The sequence below is a fragment of the Rana temporaria genome, chromosome 5, assembly GCF_905171775.1.
Source record: "Rana temporaria chromosome 5, aRanTem1.1, whole genome shotgun sequence".
Taxonomy (NCBI): domain Eukaryota; kingdom Metazoa; phylum Chordata; class Amphibia; order Anura; family Ranidae; genus Rana; species Rana temporaria.
The window spans coordinates 205,075,553-205,093,814 of NC_053493.1; the positions used below are offsets into that span (position 1 = coordinate 205,075,553).

At 41.6% G+C, this 18,262-nt stretch overlaps 1 protein-coding gene across 2 annotated transcripts in view; it reads right to left on the reverse strand.

Moving 5' to 3' along the window:
• Positions 1–18,262, reverse strand: part of NFX1 (nuclear transcription factor, X-box binding 1) — a 179,897-nt gene that overhangs the window by 35,283 nt on the left and 126,352 nt on the right. For both annotated transcript variants that reach the window (XM_040353504.1, XM_040353503.1), the window contains exon 16: positions 3,038–3,268. In XM_040353504.1, coding sequence (XP_040209438.1) covers positions 3,038–3,268 — 231 coding nt within the window. The remainder of the gene's footprint in view (positions 1–3,037; positions 3,269–18,262) is intronic.

Sequence of the window (18,262 nt, forward strand, 5' to 3'; positions counted from 1 at the left end):
AAGTAGGGGGGGGGGGGGCAGTAAAGTACCTTGCACCCAAGACTACAGGGCTGAATGGTTTTATTTATGCATACAACGTAGTGAGACAACTCTAGTCCCTGCATGAAAGATGGCTCAAAAGAGGTTTAAAAAAAAAAAAAAAAAAAGCCACTGAGATAGGAGGCCTGGAACATTGGCCACGGCACCAGCGTACATTGGAACATAGGCAAGCAATAAAAATATAGCTGCATACTCCGTACTCAAAACTGGCCATACACTAGTACAATTTGGTTTGACATTTTTCATTTTGATCAATAGTAGGGTCAAATTAACATTGGTTTGACTGCAGTGACGAGAACATTTAAAGGAGCAGAATGAAAAAAAAAAAAAAAATGAAGATTCTCTGACAAATTTTCAACAGTTCTTGTGGTTTTCATTTGGTAGTCCTTTCACTCCAAAAATCAAACGTTAAGAGCTAACAAAATCAAAATTTTGTTAGAAAATCCACAAGTGTATAACCAGCTTATGATTAAAAAGGGTTTTAAAAAAAAAAAAAAAAAAAACCCCTGCAGGATTAAAGGAACTTTGAAGTGTCTCTAAAGGCAGAAGGTTCTTTCCCTTATTGCATCATATGCATTAAAGTAAAAAACCTCCTGCATACACCCCCCATATTTACCTGATCCCAATCTTGATCCAGCACTGTGCACAAGAGCTGAGGCTCTGTTCTCTTCACTGGCTCATGCTGCTGTCAAATCACATGCCCTGTGTGCCAGCGGACACATGAAGCCGACTCTAAAGCGAGCCCGCACAAGTGCCCCCATACCAATCGGTTTGCTATAGCGGGACTAAGCAAAAAAGAGACCAGATGCACTGGCAGGGGACTGCAGAAGAGAAGGAAAGGGGCTTGCTCTTGGCAAAACCATTGCACAGAACAGGCAAGTATAACATGTATTCTTATTTTTAACCACTTCAGATCCGCGCTATAGCCGAAAGACTGCTACAGCGCGAACCTGAATTGCTGGGAGGGTGTCCCTGGACGTCCTCCTGTTCTCGTGTGGCCTGCACGACCCCTGCAGGGTGCGCTCTGATCAGCGAGTCAATGAGACTCGGCTGATCACAGATCGGAGTAAAGGGTCGATCCCGACCCCTTACCACGTGATCAGCTGTCCGTCAATGACAGCTGATCATGTGATGTAAACAGAGCCGGTAATCAGCTATTTTTTCTCCTCACTCTAATAGCTTGTGGAGAAAAAAAATAGCCGATCACCGGCTGCTGTCAGAGGGACATCAGTCCCGATGGAGAGGTGCCACCTGCATAACAGCGCCACCCACCAGTGCCGCCTTATCTGTGCAGCCTATCAGTGCCGCCTCATCAGCGCATATCAATGTAAGAGAAAAATTACCGTTCCCCCCCCCCAAATTTTTCATGTTTTTTTTGTTTGTTTAGCAAAAAAATAATAACCCCAGCGGTGATTAACCACTTCCATACCAGGTACTTACGCAGCTTCCCGCCCAAGCCAATTTTCAGCTTTCAGCACTGTCACACTTTGAATGGCAATTGCGCGGTCATGCTACACTGTACCCAAACAAAATTGGCGTCCTTTTTTCCCCACAAATAGAGCTTTCTTTTGGTGGTATTCGATCACCTCTGCGATTTTTTTTTTGCGCAACAACTAAAAAAAGGCTGAAAATTTGGGAAAAAAATACGTTTTTATTTTTTTCTGTAAATTTTTTTGTAAATAAGTTTTCTCTTTCAATTACGGGCACTGATATGGCGGCACTAATGGGCACCGATGAGATGGCACTAATGGGCACCGATGAGATGGCACTAATGGACATCGATGAGGTGGCACTGATTGGCGGCGCTGGTATGCGGCACACATAGGCGGCACTGATGGGCACACATAGGCGGCACAGATGGGCACACATAGGCAGCACAGATGGGCACACATAGGCGGCACAGATGGGCACACATAGGCGGCACAGATGGGCACACATAGGCGGCACAGATGGGCACACATAGGCGGCACAGATGGGCACTCATGGGCGGCACAGATGGATACTTATGGGTGGCACAGATGGGCACTGATAGGTGGGCACTGGGCACTGATGGACACTGGGGTGGCGCTGATGGACACTGGGGTGGCGCTGATGGACACTGGGGTGGCGCTGATGGACACTGGGGTGGCGCTGATGGACACTGGGGTGGCGCTGATGGACACTGGGGTGGCGCTGATGGACACTGGGGTGGCGCTGATGGACACTGGGGTGGCGCTGATGGACACTGGGGTGGCAGCACTGATTTTTGCCAGGTTGCCAGTCAGTGCCCATTTGTGGGCACTGACTGGCATCTTTTTTCTTTATGCTTTTTTTTTTTTTTTAGACTTATTTTTTTTTTTCTGGCATTTTTTTTTTTTTGCCCACCCTGGTGCTCCAGGGTGGGCATCCCTGGTGGTCCAGTGTGGCGATCCGAGGGGAAACAATCAGCGCTAACCCCCCCCTGTCAGGAGAGCCGCCGATCGGCTATCCTCTACTCGCGTCTGTCAGACGCGAGTGAGAAAGAGCCATCAACGGATCTTCCTGTTTACATCGTGATCAGCCGTGGTTGGACACGGCTGATCAGGTGGTAAAGAGTCTCCGCCGGAGGCTCTTTACCGAGATCGGAGATGCAGGGTGTCAGACTGACACCCCGCATCACCGATCGCCGCGATGCGCGCCCCCACGGGCGCGCGCGGCATGAAATCCTGCAGGATGTTCTAGAACGTCCTGTCAGGATTTCATAACCACTTCCCGGACGTAAATCGGCCATAGGCCGGGCGGGAAGTGGTTAAATACCACCAAAAAAAAATGGGAAAAAATTATTTGGGTACAGTGTTGTATGACCGCGCAATTGTCATTCAAAGTGCGTCAGTGCTGAAAGCTGGTCTAGGCAGGAGGGGGGTTAAAGGTCCAGTAAGGAATTGGTTAAAAATAAAATGTAATCCTTTACAAATGACTTTAATGCTTTTTATGTGACCATGAACATTGAGCATCTTCACAAAACCGTTATATCAATTACCTGTGCATTGCAGTTGGATGTTGGACAGGGCTGTGACGGGTGGCAGTTGGCCAAACACTGATGCCCACAGTCTGGTCTTAGAAGAGTGCAGGGTTGCTTACAGTCTTCATCTATGAGGCACTCTCCTTTGTGGCAAATCCTTTTGCATTTGTGCAGTGCACATTGTAAGAGCTGATTGCAACGTAGGCCACAGGAAATGTCCGTGAGATGACAGGGGATGTTGTTCCTAAGCTGGGGCAAGAAAAAAACAAATTAGTAAACATAAGCTTGACTAATTTACATTGTTATGGAAATAAACCCACTATCAAATATCTGAAAAAACAAAATGCAGGAGATTTCAAAAGCAGGATGAGAAAATGATATTGAAGAAAATAGTAATCAATTACTAAATGAATAAAGGGATGTGCAAATTTATGAAGGCAAACGATTGTATGCGATTAGCATCTGCGTGTCTCTCTACATATCTCTATCTCATAAGTCTCCCTCTTTACGTCATTAAAAAGGAAAAAAAAAAAAAAAAAAAAAAAAAAAAAAAAAGAAAAAAAGAAGAAGGAGTTGGGACTTTATATGAGGCCAAGACCGACTTCAGGTACCTTCATCCCCAATTGCCATTGGCATAAGGAGACAGTTTGAGACTTTATATGAAGTATGCGACAGACTTGGCAATGTGAACATGGAGTAGCTGGCGAGTATGAAATATAACCCTTTCATGACTAAGCCTATTTCTGACATTTGATGTTTACAAGTTAAAATCCGTATTTTTTTGCTAGAAAATTACTTAGCATATATATAACAAAGGTGTGACAGGGGGCCTAATGTACACCTCCCAGCGCCTATTAGAGAGAATTGCAATTGAGATATATACCAGTCTGCACACTAAAGTGCAATATATAGCAGTTAGTAAAACAGAACATTTTTTGCAAAGGACTCGCAAAAAAATAAGAAATAAATGCACATGAGCTGCCGTTTAAAATAGACGAAAGTAATGCAATAAATGACATTAAAAACAACAAACCATAAATAGTGTCCAAGTCCTATATCACAAACAGCGCTAGTGTTGGTAATTTAGTGTGGCACATAAATGCTTGTAGATATGACCAACTCCACAAAATAGTAAGAAAAGTTGATGAAGTGCAGAGCAATAGAGGAAATGTCCATAAGTGATCTTATTGGATAGGACAGCGTGCACCTTCCACCATGAAATCCAACTCCACCACGTGGAACAGACAATCCCCCTTCGGGGTACACACTCACCAGAAAGCTAATGCAAACAGGCAATGTAAATAATCCAGAGGGATGATACACTGGTCACAATTTAGGGATGAGCCAACAGCTGCAGGCTCCAATTCCAGCAAAAAAAAGAGAGATATGCCACATAGCGTAATTCTGTTTTAATGGGTAAAATATGTAAAGCCCCCCACAGTCCGCAAACCCCTCATAAAATGCACGTACTTGAATGATGAAGAAAAAAGCGCATTCAAACAGGGGGCCAGATTCAGAAAAGAGATACAACGGCGTATATCTTGATAGGCCGTCATATCTCTGAGCGCGGGAGGTCGTATCTATGCGTCTGATTCAAAGAATCAGTTACGCATAGATATCCCTAAGACCCGACAGGTGTAAGTGTCTTACACCGTCGTATATACCGTCGTATAGGCTGCATTTTCTGGCTGGCCGCTAGGTGGCGCTTCCGTATGTTTACGCAAGGAATATGCAAATTAGTATTTACGCCGATTCAGAAACGAACAATCGCCCGGCGCTTTTTTTTTACGTCGTTTGCGTTCGGCTTTTTCCGGCGTAAAGTTACCCCTGCTATATGAGGGGTATGTATGAGGGGTATGTGCGGCGTATCCTATGTTAAGTATAGCCGTCGTTACTTTGTTTGCGTAAGTCGTTCGCGAATAGGGCTGGACGTCATTTACGTTCACGTCGATTCCAATACGTCCTTGTGGCGTACTTTGGCGCAATGCACACTGGGATATTTTACGGACGGCGCATGCGCAGTTAAAAAAAAAAATACGCGGGGTCAAGTCAAATTTAAATACAACACGCCCCGAACATGCCCATTTGAATTACGCGGCCTTATGCTGCAACACATACGTTACGCCACCGTAAATAAGGGCGCAAGTTCTTTCTGAATACAGAACTTGCGGCCAAAGTTACAGCGGCGTAACGTATTGGACATACGTTACGCCGGAGGAAAGATACGCTCAGGTATCTGAATCTGGCCCACTGGCTCCGCAAAGGGGAGAAGACACCGCACGGACCTAGATGGATAGCCGAACGCTATCACTTCCTGGTTCTGGGTATGGCTGCGGTGGAGCGCACACGTCACTTCCTTGCGCCGTGTAGGTCACGCCCTGACGCGTTCCGTCATATCCTGACTTCGAAAGAGGGCATGACCACACTACGGAGACGCAGGTTTAAGACGCCGCTCCCACATAACTCGCACCAATCAGCACAACGAAGAGGCGGACCTGGATGCTTAGCCCGCCTCTCAGCAAATGCCGACCATGATACCGTGCGGGGAAATATGCGCGCACGTAAACCAAATACTACACACATATGCACCAAATTGAAAACTGAACAATGGGTACATACAATAAATATACATCTTAAATCACACAGACTTCACTTCTAATTTTAAATAGAAATAAAAGCATGGATATGAAAAATAGATGTAAAAATTATAAATGCAAAATATACATGTACACAATACATATAAAAAAAACACACTTCAAATTAAAAAAATTACATAAAAAGATACAGCAGTAAAACTACTGTCTGCATCATTATTAATCAACACCCTTGTGTATTAGAAAAAAAATAAAAAAATAAATATATATATATATATATATAAAAATAAAAAATAATAATAAAAGAACCTATTTATGACAAGAGGTGAGTGAAAAAATGCAGCAGGCATACTAGAATAAAAAGTACAGCATAATTAGAAACTGGTAGGTTTAAAACTATAATTCGTATTAGAGGAGAGATTATTGATCACTAATAAAGCAATTGATGTCCAGGTCTATGTTTAACCCCTTCGGTGAAAGGGTATCGGCCATAAAAATCCACTGGGTCTCTCTCATCGACAAATCTCTAACCAGGTTAGACCCTCTCCACTTGGGCTTTAGATGATCAATTCCCCAAAACTTCAGACCTGTTGGGTCTGGTTTGTGATGTGCTTTGAAATTCAGAGACACATTGTGATCTTTAAATCCTATTAGGATATTTGAAATATGTTCTGCAATACGAACTTTTGACGTTTCGTCCGACCAATATACATGAGGCCACAAGGACATGGGTAGTATTACATGTGATGAATTTACTGATAGTAAATTTTTGATTCGAGGTGGAAGTGAATTTCTCAACTGCCCTCAAAAGGTCTATCTACTTCACGACATGCCCTACACTTCCTACATGCATAAAATCCGTCACAATCCCAGAAGGATGAGGGTCGAGAGGGGGGATCCAAGATTTTCCGTACAATTTTATCTGAAAAACTTTGAGCTTTTCTATATATGAAGCCAGGTTTTTGAGGTAATACGGCTGATAAAACTTTATCCATCCGTAAAATATGCCAGTGATTTCCAAAAGTTTCCTCCATCTCCTTATATTGTGCGCGATAGCCAGAAATAAAATTCCATTCTCGATTATTAGTAATGGCAGAAACATCTTTATCTCTGAGAAACGCTTCCCTGGGATGTATGGTTAATTCCTGTATAATTAAGTTTAGAGCTTCTTCGATAGCCTTTCTCTATGAATTTGCCTTTTACGACTTCTGCTTGTATCAGGAAATCAGCATTTTTGGAACAATTCCTCTTAACACGTGTAAGCTGTCCCTTAGGTATATTTTTCAACCACATAGGGTGATGTCCACTGCCTAGAGGTAGATAGCTATTAGAGTCTGCTGGTTTAAAAAAACACTTTACTGGACAACCCATTTGCTGATCTAAAAATCTGTAAATCTAAAAAGTTGATACTATCCACACTAAAATCACTGGTGAGCACAATATTATTGGTGTTGAAGTTCAATTCCTCTAAGAATGCTTGTAAGGATAGAAGTTAGCCGTCCCAAATTAAAAACAAATTGTCAATGTACCTTTTCTATAAAAGTAATTGTGGTCGTGGGATAGAGAACATTTATTTCCTCCCACTCCTCCATAAACAAATTTGCTATGCTAGGGGCAAAACGAGCATACATAGCAACGCCTTTGCATTGGGAATAGAACTCTCCTTTATACCAGAAAAAATGGTGACTCAAACAAAAATCCAAGGCGTTCCTTAAAAACACCTTTTTGTTGTGTGAGATATCGTCACAGCGACTCAAACCCAAATTCAGTGCTAGGAGAGCATCATCGTGCTGGATAACAGTATACAAGGATGCCATGTCCGCGGTCACCATGTATATGTTTTGCAACAAACTCTTCGTGTCTTTTAAATAGGCACGAGTATCAGCAACACTTCTTTGCAGGTATAAATCCAGGTACTGGCCTAACCGGGATGTTATTGATCCTATCCTGTTTATGATTGGTCTTCCTGGGGGGCATTGAGTATTTCTGTGGATCTTGGGCAACGTGTAGATTGTCGGAATTCTACTTGCACTAGGCACTAAATATTTTCTCTCTGTTATTCAAGACTCCAGATTTATAGCCCATATCAATCAAATGGTTCAAATCCGTTTCATATTGCGTTGAGGGGTCTTTGTCTTCCAACAAGACAATGATCCAAAAACTAAAGCAAAATCTACAATGGAATGGTTCACAAATAAAACATATCCAGGTGTTAGAATGGCCAAGTCAAAGTCCAGACCTGAATCATATATACATATATACACACACACACACACACACACACACACACACACACACACACACAGTGCCTTGCAAAAGTATTCTGCCCCCTTGAACTTTGCGACCTTTTGCCACATTTCAGGCTTCAAACCTAAAGATATAAAACAAATTATTTTTTGAAGAATCAACAAATGGGACACAATCATGAAGTGGAACGAAATTTATTGGATATTTCAAACTTTAACAAATAAAAAACTGAAAAATTATTCAGCCCCCTTAAGTTAATACTTTGTAGCGCCACCTTTTGCTGCGATTACAGCTGTAAGTCGCTTGGGGTATGTCTCTATCAGTTTTGCACATCGAGAGACTGAAATTTTTGCCCATTCCTCCTTGCAAAACAGCTCGAGCTCAGTGAGGTTGGATGGAGAGCTTTTGTGAACAGCAGTTTTCAGTTCTTTCCACAGGTTCTCGATTGGATTCAGGTCTGGACTTTGACTCGGCCATTCTAACACCTGGATATGTTTATTTGTGAACCATTCCATTGTAGATTTTGCTTTAGGTTTTGGATCATTGTCTTGTTGGAAGACAAATTCCATCCCAGTCTCTGGTCTTGCCGTTCACGGCTTCGATTTAGTCTCTAGGAGCCAGAGGTGGCACATCATGGATCGAGTCTCTCGGTGGGACGGGAGGCCGGGTAAGAGTGGCACAGGCGGTGAAGGGGGGGGTCCCCTCCTACTCCGGGATAAAAACCAAGCGGCTTTTAGCCGCATCGGTTGTTATCTCTGGAAAGCCAATCGCCTGCAGCTGCGGGCATCATCCCGGTATAAACCCCGAAAGCCAGGGACGCATATGTGTATGCTTGGCGGGAAAGGGTTAATATACCTGGTAACATTGGTGTCATTTCATATATACAATGGCATAACAGACACATTATATAAAATTAGAATTTAATTTATTCACATAGCAACATAATAGTATATTATATACACATTACTAATGACACAATAATGGTAATAAGACCACCAAAACTCCAAAATCCATGTACACAAAAATGTAACAAAACCATGACATATTGGTATAAGCCAGGACAGGATATTGTAGGAAAACATTGAGTGCCACTCTTGATTTGATGATCATAAAAGCATCTATATAGCTCGACGCATTTCATGGATACCTCCAATCTTCAGGAGCAGATGCAGTAATGCCATTTATAATAAAATTGGTAAGATCTTAGGGGCTACCCAGATGACAGGCAAGAATTTTTTTTTTATAAATGAATAAATCTTAAACTTGGGATGATAACCTTGATTCATCCATTGTTTCTTACAGATAACCTGTGTATGGGGGTGAAGGAGGCCAGGGGCTGAATTTTTTTATGGAAGCACATGGGAATCCCAGGTAACACAGTCACACTGTCTTTGTTTCTGCCCTTACACTTTATAAAATATTTGCCCTGGCTGTTATATATTTCAGTTCAATTATCTCCATCCCTATACTTGTCGTCATTTACATATTTTAGATTCCACCTCTAACAGCTGCACTACCAACACACCACCTAAAATTAGATCTTTTTGATATATTAGTATACCTTTGTCTATAATGACTACTATGACTTAACGCACAAATTCATGTTTTTACTTCAGTATTTTATTGTTTTATTTATACAGTGATGTGGTTACATCACTTTACAAGCTATATGGTGGAGCATTCCTCAGGGCAGGGCTTGACAAAATTTGCTTGGAATCTAGGAGCCAGCTAAAAAAGTTAGGAGCCAGGAACGCGCCCCGTCCCGCCGAGCTCGTGTAGCGCCCACATATGAAAGCGGTGTTAAAACCACACATGTAGACCTCCTCTAACTCAAAACATGCAACCTGTAGAATTTTTTTAAACGTCGTCTATGGAGATTTTAAAGGGCAAAAGTTTATTGCAATTCCACGAGCGGACGCAATTTTGAAGCATGACACGATGGGTATCAGTTTACTCGGCGTAACATTATCTTTGACAATATAAAAAAAAAATTGGGCCAACTTTACTAGTGTCTTATTTTTTTTATTAAAAAGTGTATTTTTCCCCAAATAAGTGCGCTTGCGAGACCGCTGCGCAAATACGGTGTGACAGAAAGTATTGCAAGGACCGCCATTTTATTCTCTAGGGTGTTAAAAATGTTTGGGGGTTCTAATTAGAGGGAAGGAGATGGCAGTGAAAACAGACAGACAGGGGAAGCTCCATTAGCATTGCTGGTTGTCTTGTCATACCATACCAACGGCCACAACAAGATGGCGCCAGATCACAGAAGGAAGCATAGGCCTGCAGAAGGCCGCAAAGCCGCAGCCTCAATTACCGGCTGGCGGGGCCCGACGCGATCGCGCCGAGGAGGGGGCGCACGGAGACGCAGGATACCCCAGCTGTGTCGCCCCAGGTCACTACTTCTAGTCGCAATTGCGACCTGGCGCCCGGGGGTTTGTCGATCCCTGCCTCAGGGATATTCATTTCCTACTGGCGTTCCATCTATCTACCCATGGGGTCACAACCTCAGCTCCCAGGACCAATACGTTTTTCTCCCCTGGCCAATTTCAGCCCTTGGCGTCCTTCACCCACTTACACAGGTTATCTGTAAGTAACAATGGATGATTCAAGGTTATCATCCAGAGTTTAAGATTTATTCATATATTTTTTTTTCCCTTGCCTGTCATCTGGGTAGCCGCTACGATAGCTTTACTGCATCTGCTCCTGAAGATTGTAGGTATCCATGAAACGCATCGAGCTATATTGATGATCATCAAATCAAGAGTGGCACTCAATATTTTCATACAATATGCTGTACTGGCTTATACCAATATGTCATGGTTTTGTTAACATTTTGGAGTTTTGGTGGCCTTATTACCATTATTGTGTCATTATCAATGTATTGTTATGTGAATAAATTAAATTCCAATACGAAATGACACAATGTTACCAGGTATATTATATTTCATACTCACCAGCTACTCCATGTTCACATTGGGACTTTATATGAAGTATGCGACAGACTTGGCAAACTGTCTCTCTATGTCTCTCCATTTTAGAAAAGGTTAACACATCCATGTGGCAGAGCACATAGCCTTTATACCATTAGTAGGAAACTGGTCCAAGACAGACAAATAGAGATATGTTGAAGGATAGACATAGTGGGGGTCATTTACGAAAGGCAAATCCACTTTGCACTACATGTGCACTGAAAGTGCACTTGGAAATGCAGTTACTGTATATCTGAAGGGAAGATCTGAAATAAGGGAACATTTTGAAAGATGAAAGATGAAAGATGATTTTATCATCCAGCCATGTGCAAGCTAAAGTTATGTTTTTTATTTTCCTTGCATGTTCCTCTCGGATCTACAGCAACTGCACTTCCAAGTGCACTTGTAGTGCAAAGTGAATTTGCATTTCGTAAATAATCCCCAGTAGGGCTGAAACAACTAATCGATTAATTGACAACTAATCGATAATGAAATTAAATCGATTAAAATTTTCATAATCGATCGGCCAGTAACATAATGGGGTTAAAAAAACAAAAATTAGCCCTTTATAGTACAAAAAAAGCAAATGTCTACTGTAAATATTACTTTCACGGTCCCACAGTAAAAAAATGAACATCTTACAGTAGCGATTATTTGCTCTTTTTGTATTATTATTATTATTTTTTTTAACCCCCATTATGGTACTAAACATCTCAGGCCGGGGTCACACCTCTTTTTTGGTGCTTTTTGCAGAAACACACTACAGTTCATTTCCATGTTTTCCTATGGGACACGTTCACATCCATGATTTTTTTTCAGCTGCTGCGTATTTGGAAAGGACTTAACGCAAAACGGTGCCATTTTGTTTTTTGGGTTCAATATACTTCAATGGAGAAGCTGCAGAAAAGCATATAATGTGTTTTTGCTGCAGTTTGTGTTTTTAAATGTGCCCAACAACAAATTGGCCCAAAAATAAGCTTTTTTTTTTTTTAAGGCCATTATCCGATTAATCGAAACAATCGGCCAACTAATCGATTATGAAAATAATCGTTAGTTGCAGCCCTAATCCCCAGTATGTTTTAATGTGCAACCTAAGCATATAGCTATATACTTGCTGGGCTATTCAAAACTATCCATATATTTTTCTGCACTTTAGCACTGTCAAAAGCTCCCTAGTGTGTACTTTCACACTGCATGCTATCTTTATATAGCAATGCCAATAGATCCTTTCATACATCGCATAACTGATTTGCACATTAAAATGTCAAAACACAGCTACTATTTCTCCTTTATTTTCTTTAATGAGAAAGCCGAGCCTTTACAAAATAAATGCCAAAACTGAAGAGTGAAACCATAAATTTAATAAAAATTGCATGTTTGTTAAACTTATTCAAATAGAAGCTGACAATACTCAATATAGGGTAGGTACACACAATAGTTCCTCCCTAAACTTGGTATTTGGCACCTTAAAATCCAGAGAAAAGATCCACAGAATAATTTTTACAAATATTTTCTTTAGTAGGATCAGAACAAAAAAAAACACACACACACACACACACACACACACACACACACACACACACACACACACACACAAAAAAATATGCATTTCTTGCTCGTTGGGAAAATAAAAAAAAACACTGCTTGATTACTTCATATCTGCCAACCTGCAGCCAGAAAATGGTGCACAAGAGGCTGACAACTAGATTTCATACAGCATCGTCTGTGGAGTTGCATCTCTTGCCATTTAACACTATACACACATGAATGACCCAAAGTTGAGGCACAACTCCTTCCCTCTGCAACTCATAGGGAACTACGGTATATGGATTTTTTTTCTGTTAGCAACTGAACTAGGCCTTTAATTAAAGTTTTTCTTTGGCAACATGTATTCTGTTCTGGTGGAAGAAACCTGCGTCTCCTTCATAAGCGGTCCTGAAAAAAATCTTTACATTTCATTGCTACACGGTCACCAAACCTCTAGGTAAAAACGTGGCCAATTTTATGGCACCCTTACAGCCCATTGAAACAATGCTTAACCACTTCCGGACCGCCGCATGTACATTTACGTTGGCAGAATGGCACATCAATGTACCTGTACGTGCCTGCCTAGACGTGGGTCGGGGGTCCGATCGGGACCCCCCCCCCCCCGGTACTTGCGGCGGTTCCCGTGGCTGCAGGAGCGATCTGGGATGAGGGGGCGGCGGTACGTTTTTGTCCGCCCCCTCCGGATCGCTCTCAGCCAATGCGCGTCCTCCTCTGTAAACACAGGCAGAGGAGGAAGTGATGTCACCGCCCCTCCCGCCGGTATTTTCGTCCGGCAGAGGAGACATCACAACAGTGAGTACACAAGCACTACACTGACACCAGTACAGATAGGCACACAAATCCCCCCGCGGTCACCCCCCCCGTCACACTGTCACTAAATAGCAGTGATCATTTGCTGATCACTGCATTTAGTGTCCGTGTGACAGGCAGTTAGTGTTAGGTCCAGGGTAGCCCCCCCCCCCACAATAAAGGTTTTAACCCCTTGATCACCCCCTAGTTCACCCTTTCACCCCTTTTTTGCCAGCGTCACTAAGCGATCATTTTTCTGATCACTGTATTAGTGTCGCTCGTGCCGCTAGGTAGCTAGTTATTTTTTGAGGTTCGCCGCCATGTTTTTATAGCGTTAGAAAATTTATGGGGGTACCCAACGCTATAAAAAACATGGCGACGAACCTCAAAAAATAACTGGCTACCTAGCGGCACTAGCGACACTAATACAGCGATCAGAAAAACGATCGCTTAGTGACAGTGGCAATAGGGGGTGAAAGGGTTAATTCTAGGAGCAATCAGGGGTTAAAACCTTTAATAGGTACCCCCATACATTTTCTAATAAAGGTTTTAACCCCCGATTGCCCCTAGAGTTAACCCTTTCACCCCCTATTGCCAGCGTCACTAAGCAATCGTTTTTCTGATCGCTGTATTAGTGTCGCTGGTGCCGCTAGGTAGCTAGTTAGTGCCAGTAATGCTTACACGCACGCGCAAAGCATACTCCCCCCATATGTGAAATTACACCCCAAAATACATTCTGCTGCTTCTTCTGAGTATGGGGATACCACGTGAGACTTTTTGGGAGCCTAGCCGCGTACGGGACCCCAAAAACCAATCACCGCCTTCAGGCGTTTAAGGGTGTACATTTTTGATTTCACTCCTCACTACCTATTACCGTTTCGAAGGCCATAAAATGCCAAAATAGCACAAAAAAAACCCAAATGACCCCATTTTGGAAAGTAGACACCCCTAGCTATTTGCTGAGAGGGATGTCGAGTTCATGGAATATTTTATATTTTGGGATCATTCCTTAAATATTTGCATTTTAGGAGAGCAGGTTGTTGGAGGCTGGATTTACGTCTTGTTTAAGTTGCCATAACTTGAGGCTAAAAACACTACATAAGCGAGATTCTCGTTCCAGATATTCCCTTTTCTCTATTGTGTCTGGAAATAGCTGATTTTAGTAAAGACAACATTGTCTTATGGCAGGGTACATATGGGTTGTGGTTTATTTCCTATAGTGTTTTGTATGTGACCAATTTCGTACAATAAACCATTTTATAATTGTATTAATTCAATAGATTTTTGAAGTGACTGGGTACAAGCTGCATATGACCCGTTATTGTCAGTTTTTTTTTTTTTTTATGCCTTGAATTTAAAATTTTTACATTAGCAATTCTGTTTAACCACTTAGTAGTTGGAAAGTGTTTAACATACTGTTGGGGAGTCAATGGTTAATCCTGACATGTAATTTGTCAAGTATAACACGTTTAAGGTATTTAAAAAAAACGAATATTTTAATAAATTTAAGGTCCATGAGAGAGTGTAGTCAATCTCCCAGGATGTAGCTGCAAAAAGAAAAAGCAACCCCAGTTTGGACACCAGTTTTGCAAATGGACAAAGTCAAGGAAAACCTCCAAAGAGATACAAGCTGAACTCCAAGGTCAGGGTACATCAGTGTTGAGCAAACCATCCATCACTGAGTGACAGCAGGCTCAAAGAAAGAAAACCCAGCAGGACTCTACTGCTGAAAGAAAAACCTAAAAATGCCACCTGGAATTTGCTAAAATGTATATTGGCAAGCCACACAGCGTCTGGAATAATGGCTTTTGAATAGAAGAGACACTAGTTTTAGTGACAAGTTACAGCCGCTCTATGTCCACAAATAAAAATGTGAAGTATTCAAAGAAAAGAGCACAGTACCTACTGTCAAACATTGGGAAAAGACCAGTTGTGATTTGAAGCCATTTTGCCGTGTCTGCAGGCCACAATGAAACCTTAAGGGCCCTTTCACACCAGCAGACCGTATGGCTTTTTTTCCATCCACCCGTTAACGGATGAAAAAGGGACATGCATGTATCCCTATGGGATAGCGTGTGTCAGCGGATGAACATCCGCTGACACCCGATCTCATCGGTCGCCGATATGCTCTGTTTCTGCCGAGCGGATCGGAAGAACATGGACAGACGGTCCGTGTTCACCCGATCCCCCCATAGAGAGCGGAGATCTGACAGGGTGGTCCCTGCACAGTGTGCAAGGACCGCTCTGTCATCTGCCGGCTCAGCAGGGATCAACAGAATGATACCTGCTGAGCAAGCGGATAAAAGGAACGGGTCATCATGGGATCCGCCCGTGTGAAAGGGCCCTAAGACTATCAAAAATTTCTGCCATGAAACTTACTGCTTAGTGTCAGAAAGCCCTGTCTAAATCATAGGTCCGCCAAGATAAAATTTGCTAAAAGCGTCCAAGAATTACCAAGAACAAAAACACTGGACTAGTCTAAAATGCCCTTTTTATGAACCCGGATCTGAATCCTATTTAATGAAGGAGCCGAAACATGTTGTTTAGAGAAAACCCCATTCAAACCTGAGACCGCTATAGAGTTTGCTTATGAATAGTTGACAAACTACCTTTTGTCAGGTGAACTACAACCCCAAAAAAAGCTGGGATGCCGTGTAAAATCTACATAAAAAGCAGAATGTATTGCTTTGCAAACCTCAAACCCATGTTTTATTCACAATAGAAAACATTCAAATGTGTCAACTGAGAAAATTTACTATTTAAAGAAAAAAATAAGGCAATTTTGAAATTGTTGGCAGCAACATGTCTCAAAAAAGCTTGGACAAGGTAAAAAAGCTGACAAAGTAAGTGGTACCAACAAGGAAGAGATGGAAGAACATTTTGCAGCCAAGTTATTTGGCAACCTACTGGGGACTGTACATGGCTCCATTATATCAAAATCTGCCCTCATACTCCAGACAGTGTTCACTGAAAATTTCTCATTAGCTAGGAGGTCTTTTTTTGTTTTAGATGCTTAGCTTGCACATTGTGCAGCGTCAATGCTTGCATTATGGATGCTATGCCCTTATTGAATCTGAATGTGGTTTGGAGATGCACTGTTGTGCATGTTTCTCTGTGCTTTTATTATCAATAAACCTATTTTAATATATAAAAAAAAAGTTAATTGGCAACAGGTCAGTAACATGATTGGGTATAAAAATAGTATCTTAGAGTCTCAGAAGCAAAGATGGGTAGATGTTCACCAATCTGTGCAAAGATGCGTCTAAAAATTGTCAAACAATTTCAGAATAAGGTTTCTCAATGTAAAATTGCATACACTTTAAATATATCATCATCTACAGTACATAATATCAAAAGGTTCTGAAAATCTGGAGAACTCTGTGTGCAAGTGATAAGGCCAAAACACAATATTGGATGCCCCTGATCTTCAGGCCCTCAGATGGGACTGCATTACAAACAGGCATGATTGTGCGAGACGTCACTGCATGAGCTCAGGGATAATAAAAAATAAAAGGGTAAAGCTCTAGGGCCGAAACAACTAATCGATTAAACGACAACTAATAGATTATGAAATTAATCGATTACAATTGTCATAATCGAATAATCGGCCAGTAACATAATGGGTTAAAAAAAAAATAATTAGCCATTTATAGTACAAAAAAGCAAATCACTACTGTAAATATTACTTTCACTGCCCCACAGTAAAAAAATGAACAGTAGCGATTATTTGCTCTTTTGTACTTATTTTAGTTTTTTTAAACCCATTATGTTACTAAACATCTCAGGCCTGGGTTTTTTGGTGCTTTTTGCAGAAACACTACAGTTCATTTACATATTTTCCTATGGGACACGTTCACATCCATGTTTTTTTTCAGCTGCTGCGTATTTGGAAAGGGCAAGGACTTTAACGCAAAATGGTGCCATTTAGTTTTTATTGGTTCAATATACTTCAATGGAGAAGCTGCAGAAAAAACATGTTATGCGTTTTTACGGCAATTTGTGTTTTGTAATCTGCCCAACAACAAATTGGCCCAAAAAAAAAAATAATGCTTTTCTTTTTTAAGGGCATTATCCGATTAATCGATACAATAATTGGCCAACTAATCGATTATGAAAATAATCGTTAGTTGCAGCCCTATAAAGCTCTATCATGCAAAAAATAAGCCATATCTGTAGATGATCCAGAAATATTTACATCTTCTCTGGGCCAAAGCTCATTAAAAATGGTCTGTTGCAAAATGAAAAACTGTTGCAATCGGACCATTTTAAATTCGGCATGCTTTTTGGCAACCGTCCTATGGGCTAAAGAGAGGAGGGAACTTCCAGCTTGTTATCAGCGCTCAGTTCAAAAACCTGCATCTCTGATGGTATGGGATTGCATGAGGGCATATAGAATGGCCAGCTTACACATCTGGAAAGGCACCATCAATGCTGAAAGATATATCCAGGGTTTACAACAGTATATGCTCCCATTTACAGTCAGGTCCATAAATATTGGACATCGACACAAATCAAATTTTTGGTTCTATACACCACCACAATGGATTTGAAACGAAACGAGCATGATGTGCTTTAACTGGAGACTTTCAGCTTTAATTTGAGGGCATCCAAATCAAATGAACTGTGTAGGAATTACAACAGTTTGTATATGTGCCTCCCACTTTTTAAAGGGACCAAAAGTAATGGCACAATTGGCTTCTCAGCTGTTCCATGGCCAGGTGTGTGTTATTCCCTCTTATCTGCTCCTTGTAAATGGGATAATAAGGTCCAGAGTTCATTTCAAGTGTGCCATTTGCATTTGGAATCTGCTGCTGTCAAATCTCAATATGAGATCCAAAGAGCTGTCACTATCAGTGAAGCAAGCCATCATTAGGCTGAAAAAGAAAAAAAAATACATCAGAGAGATAGCAAAAACATTAGGTGCAGCCAAATCAACCGTTTAGAACATCCTTAAGAAAACGCGCTGGTGAGCTCAGCAACACCAAAATAACCGGAAGACCACGGAAAACTGTGGTGGATGACCGAAGAATTCTTTCCCTGGCAAAGAAAACACCCTTCAGAAAAGTTAGCCAGATCAAGAACACTCTCCAGGAGGT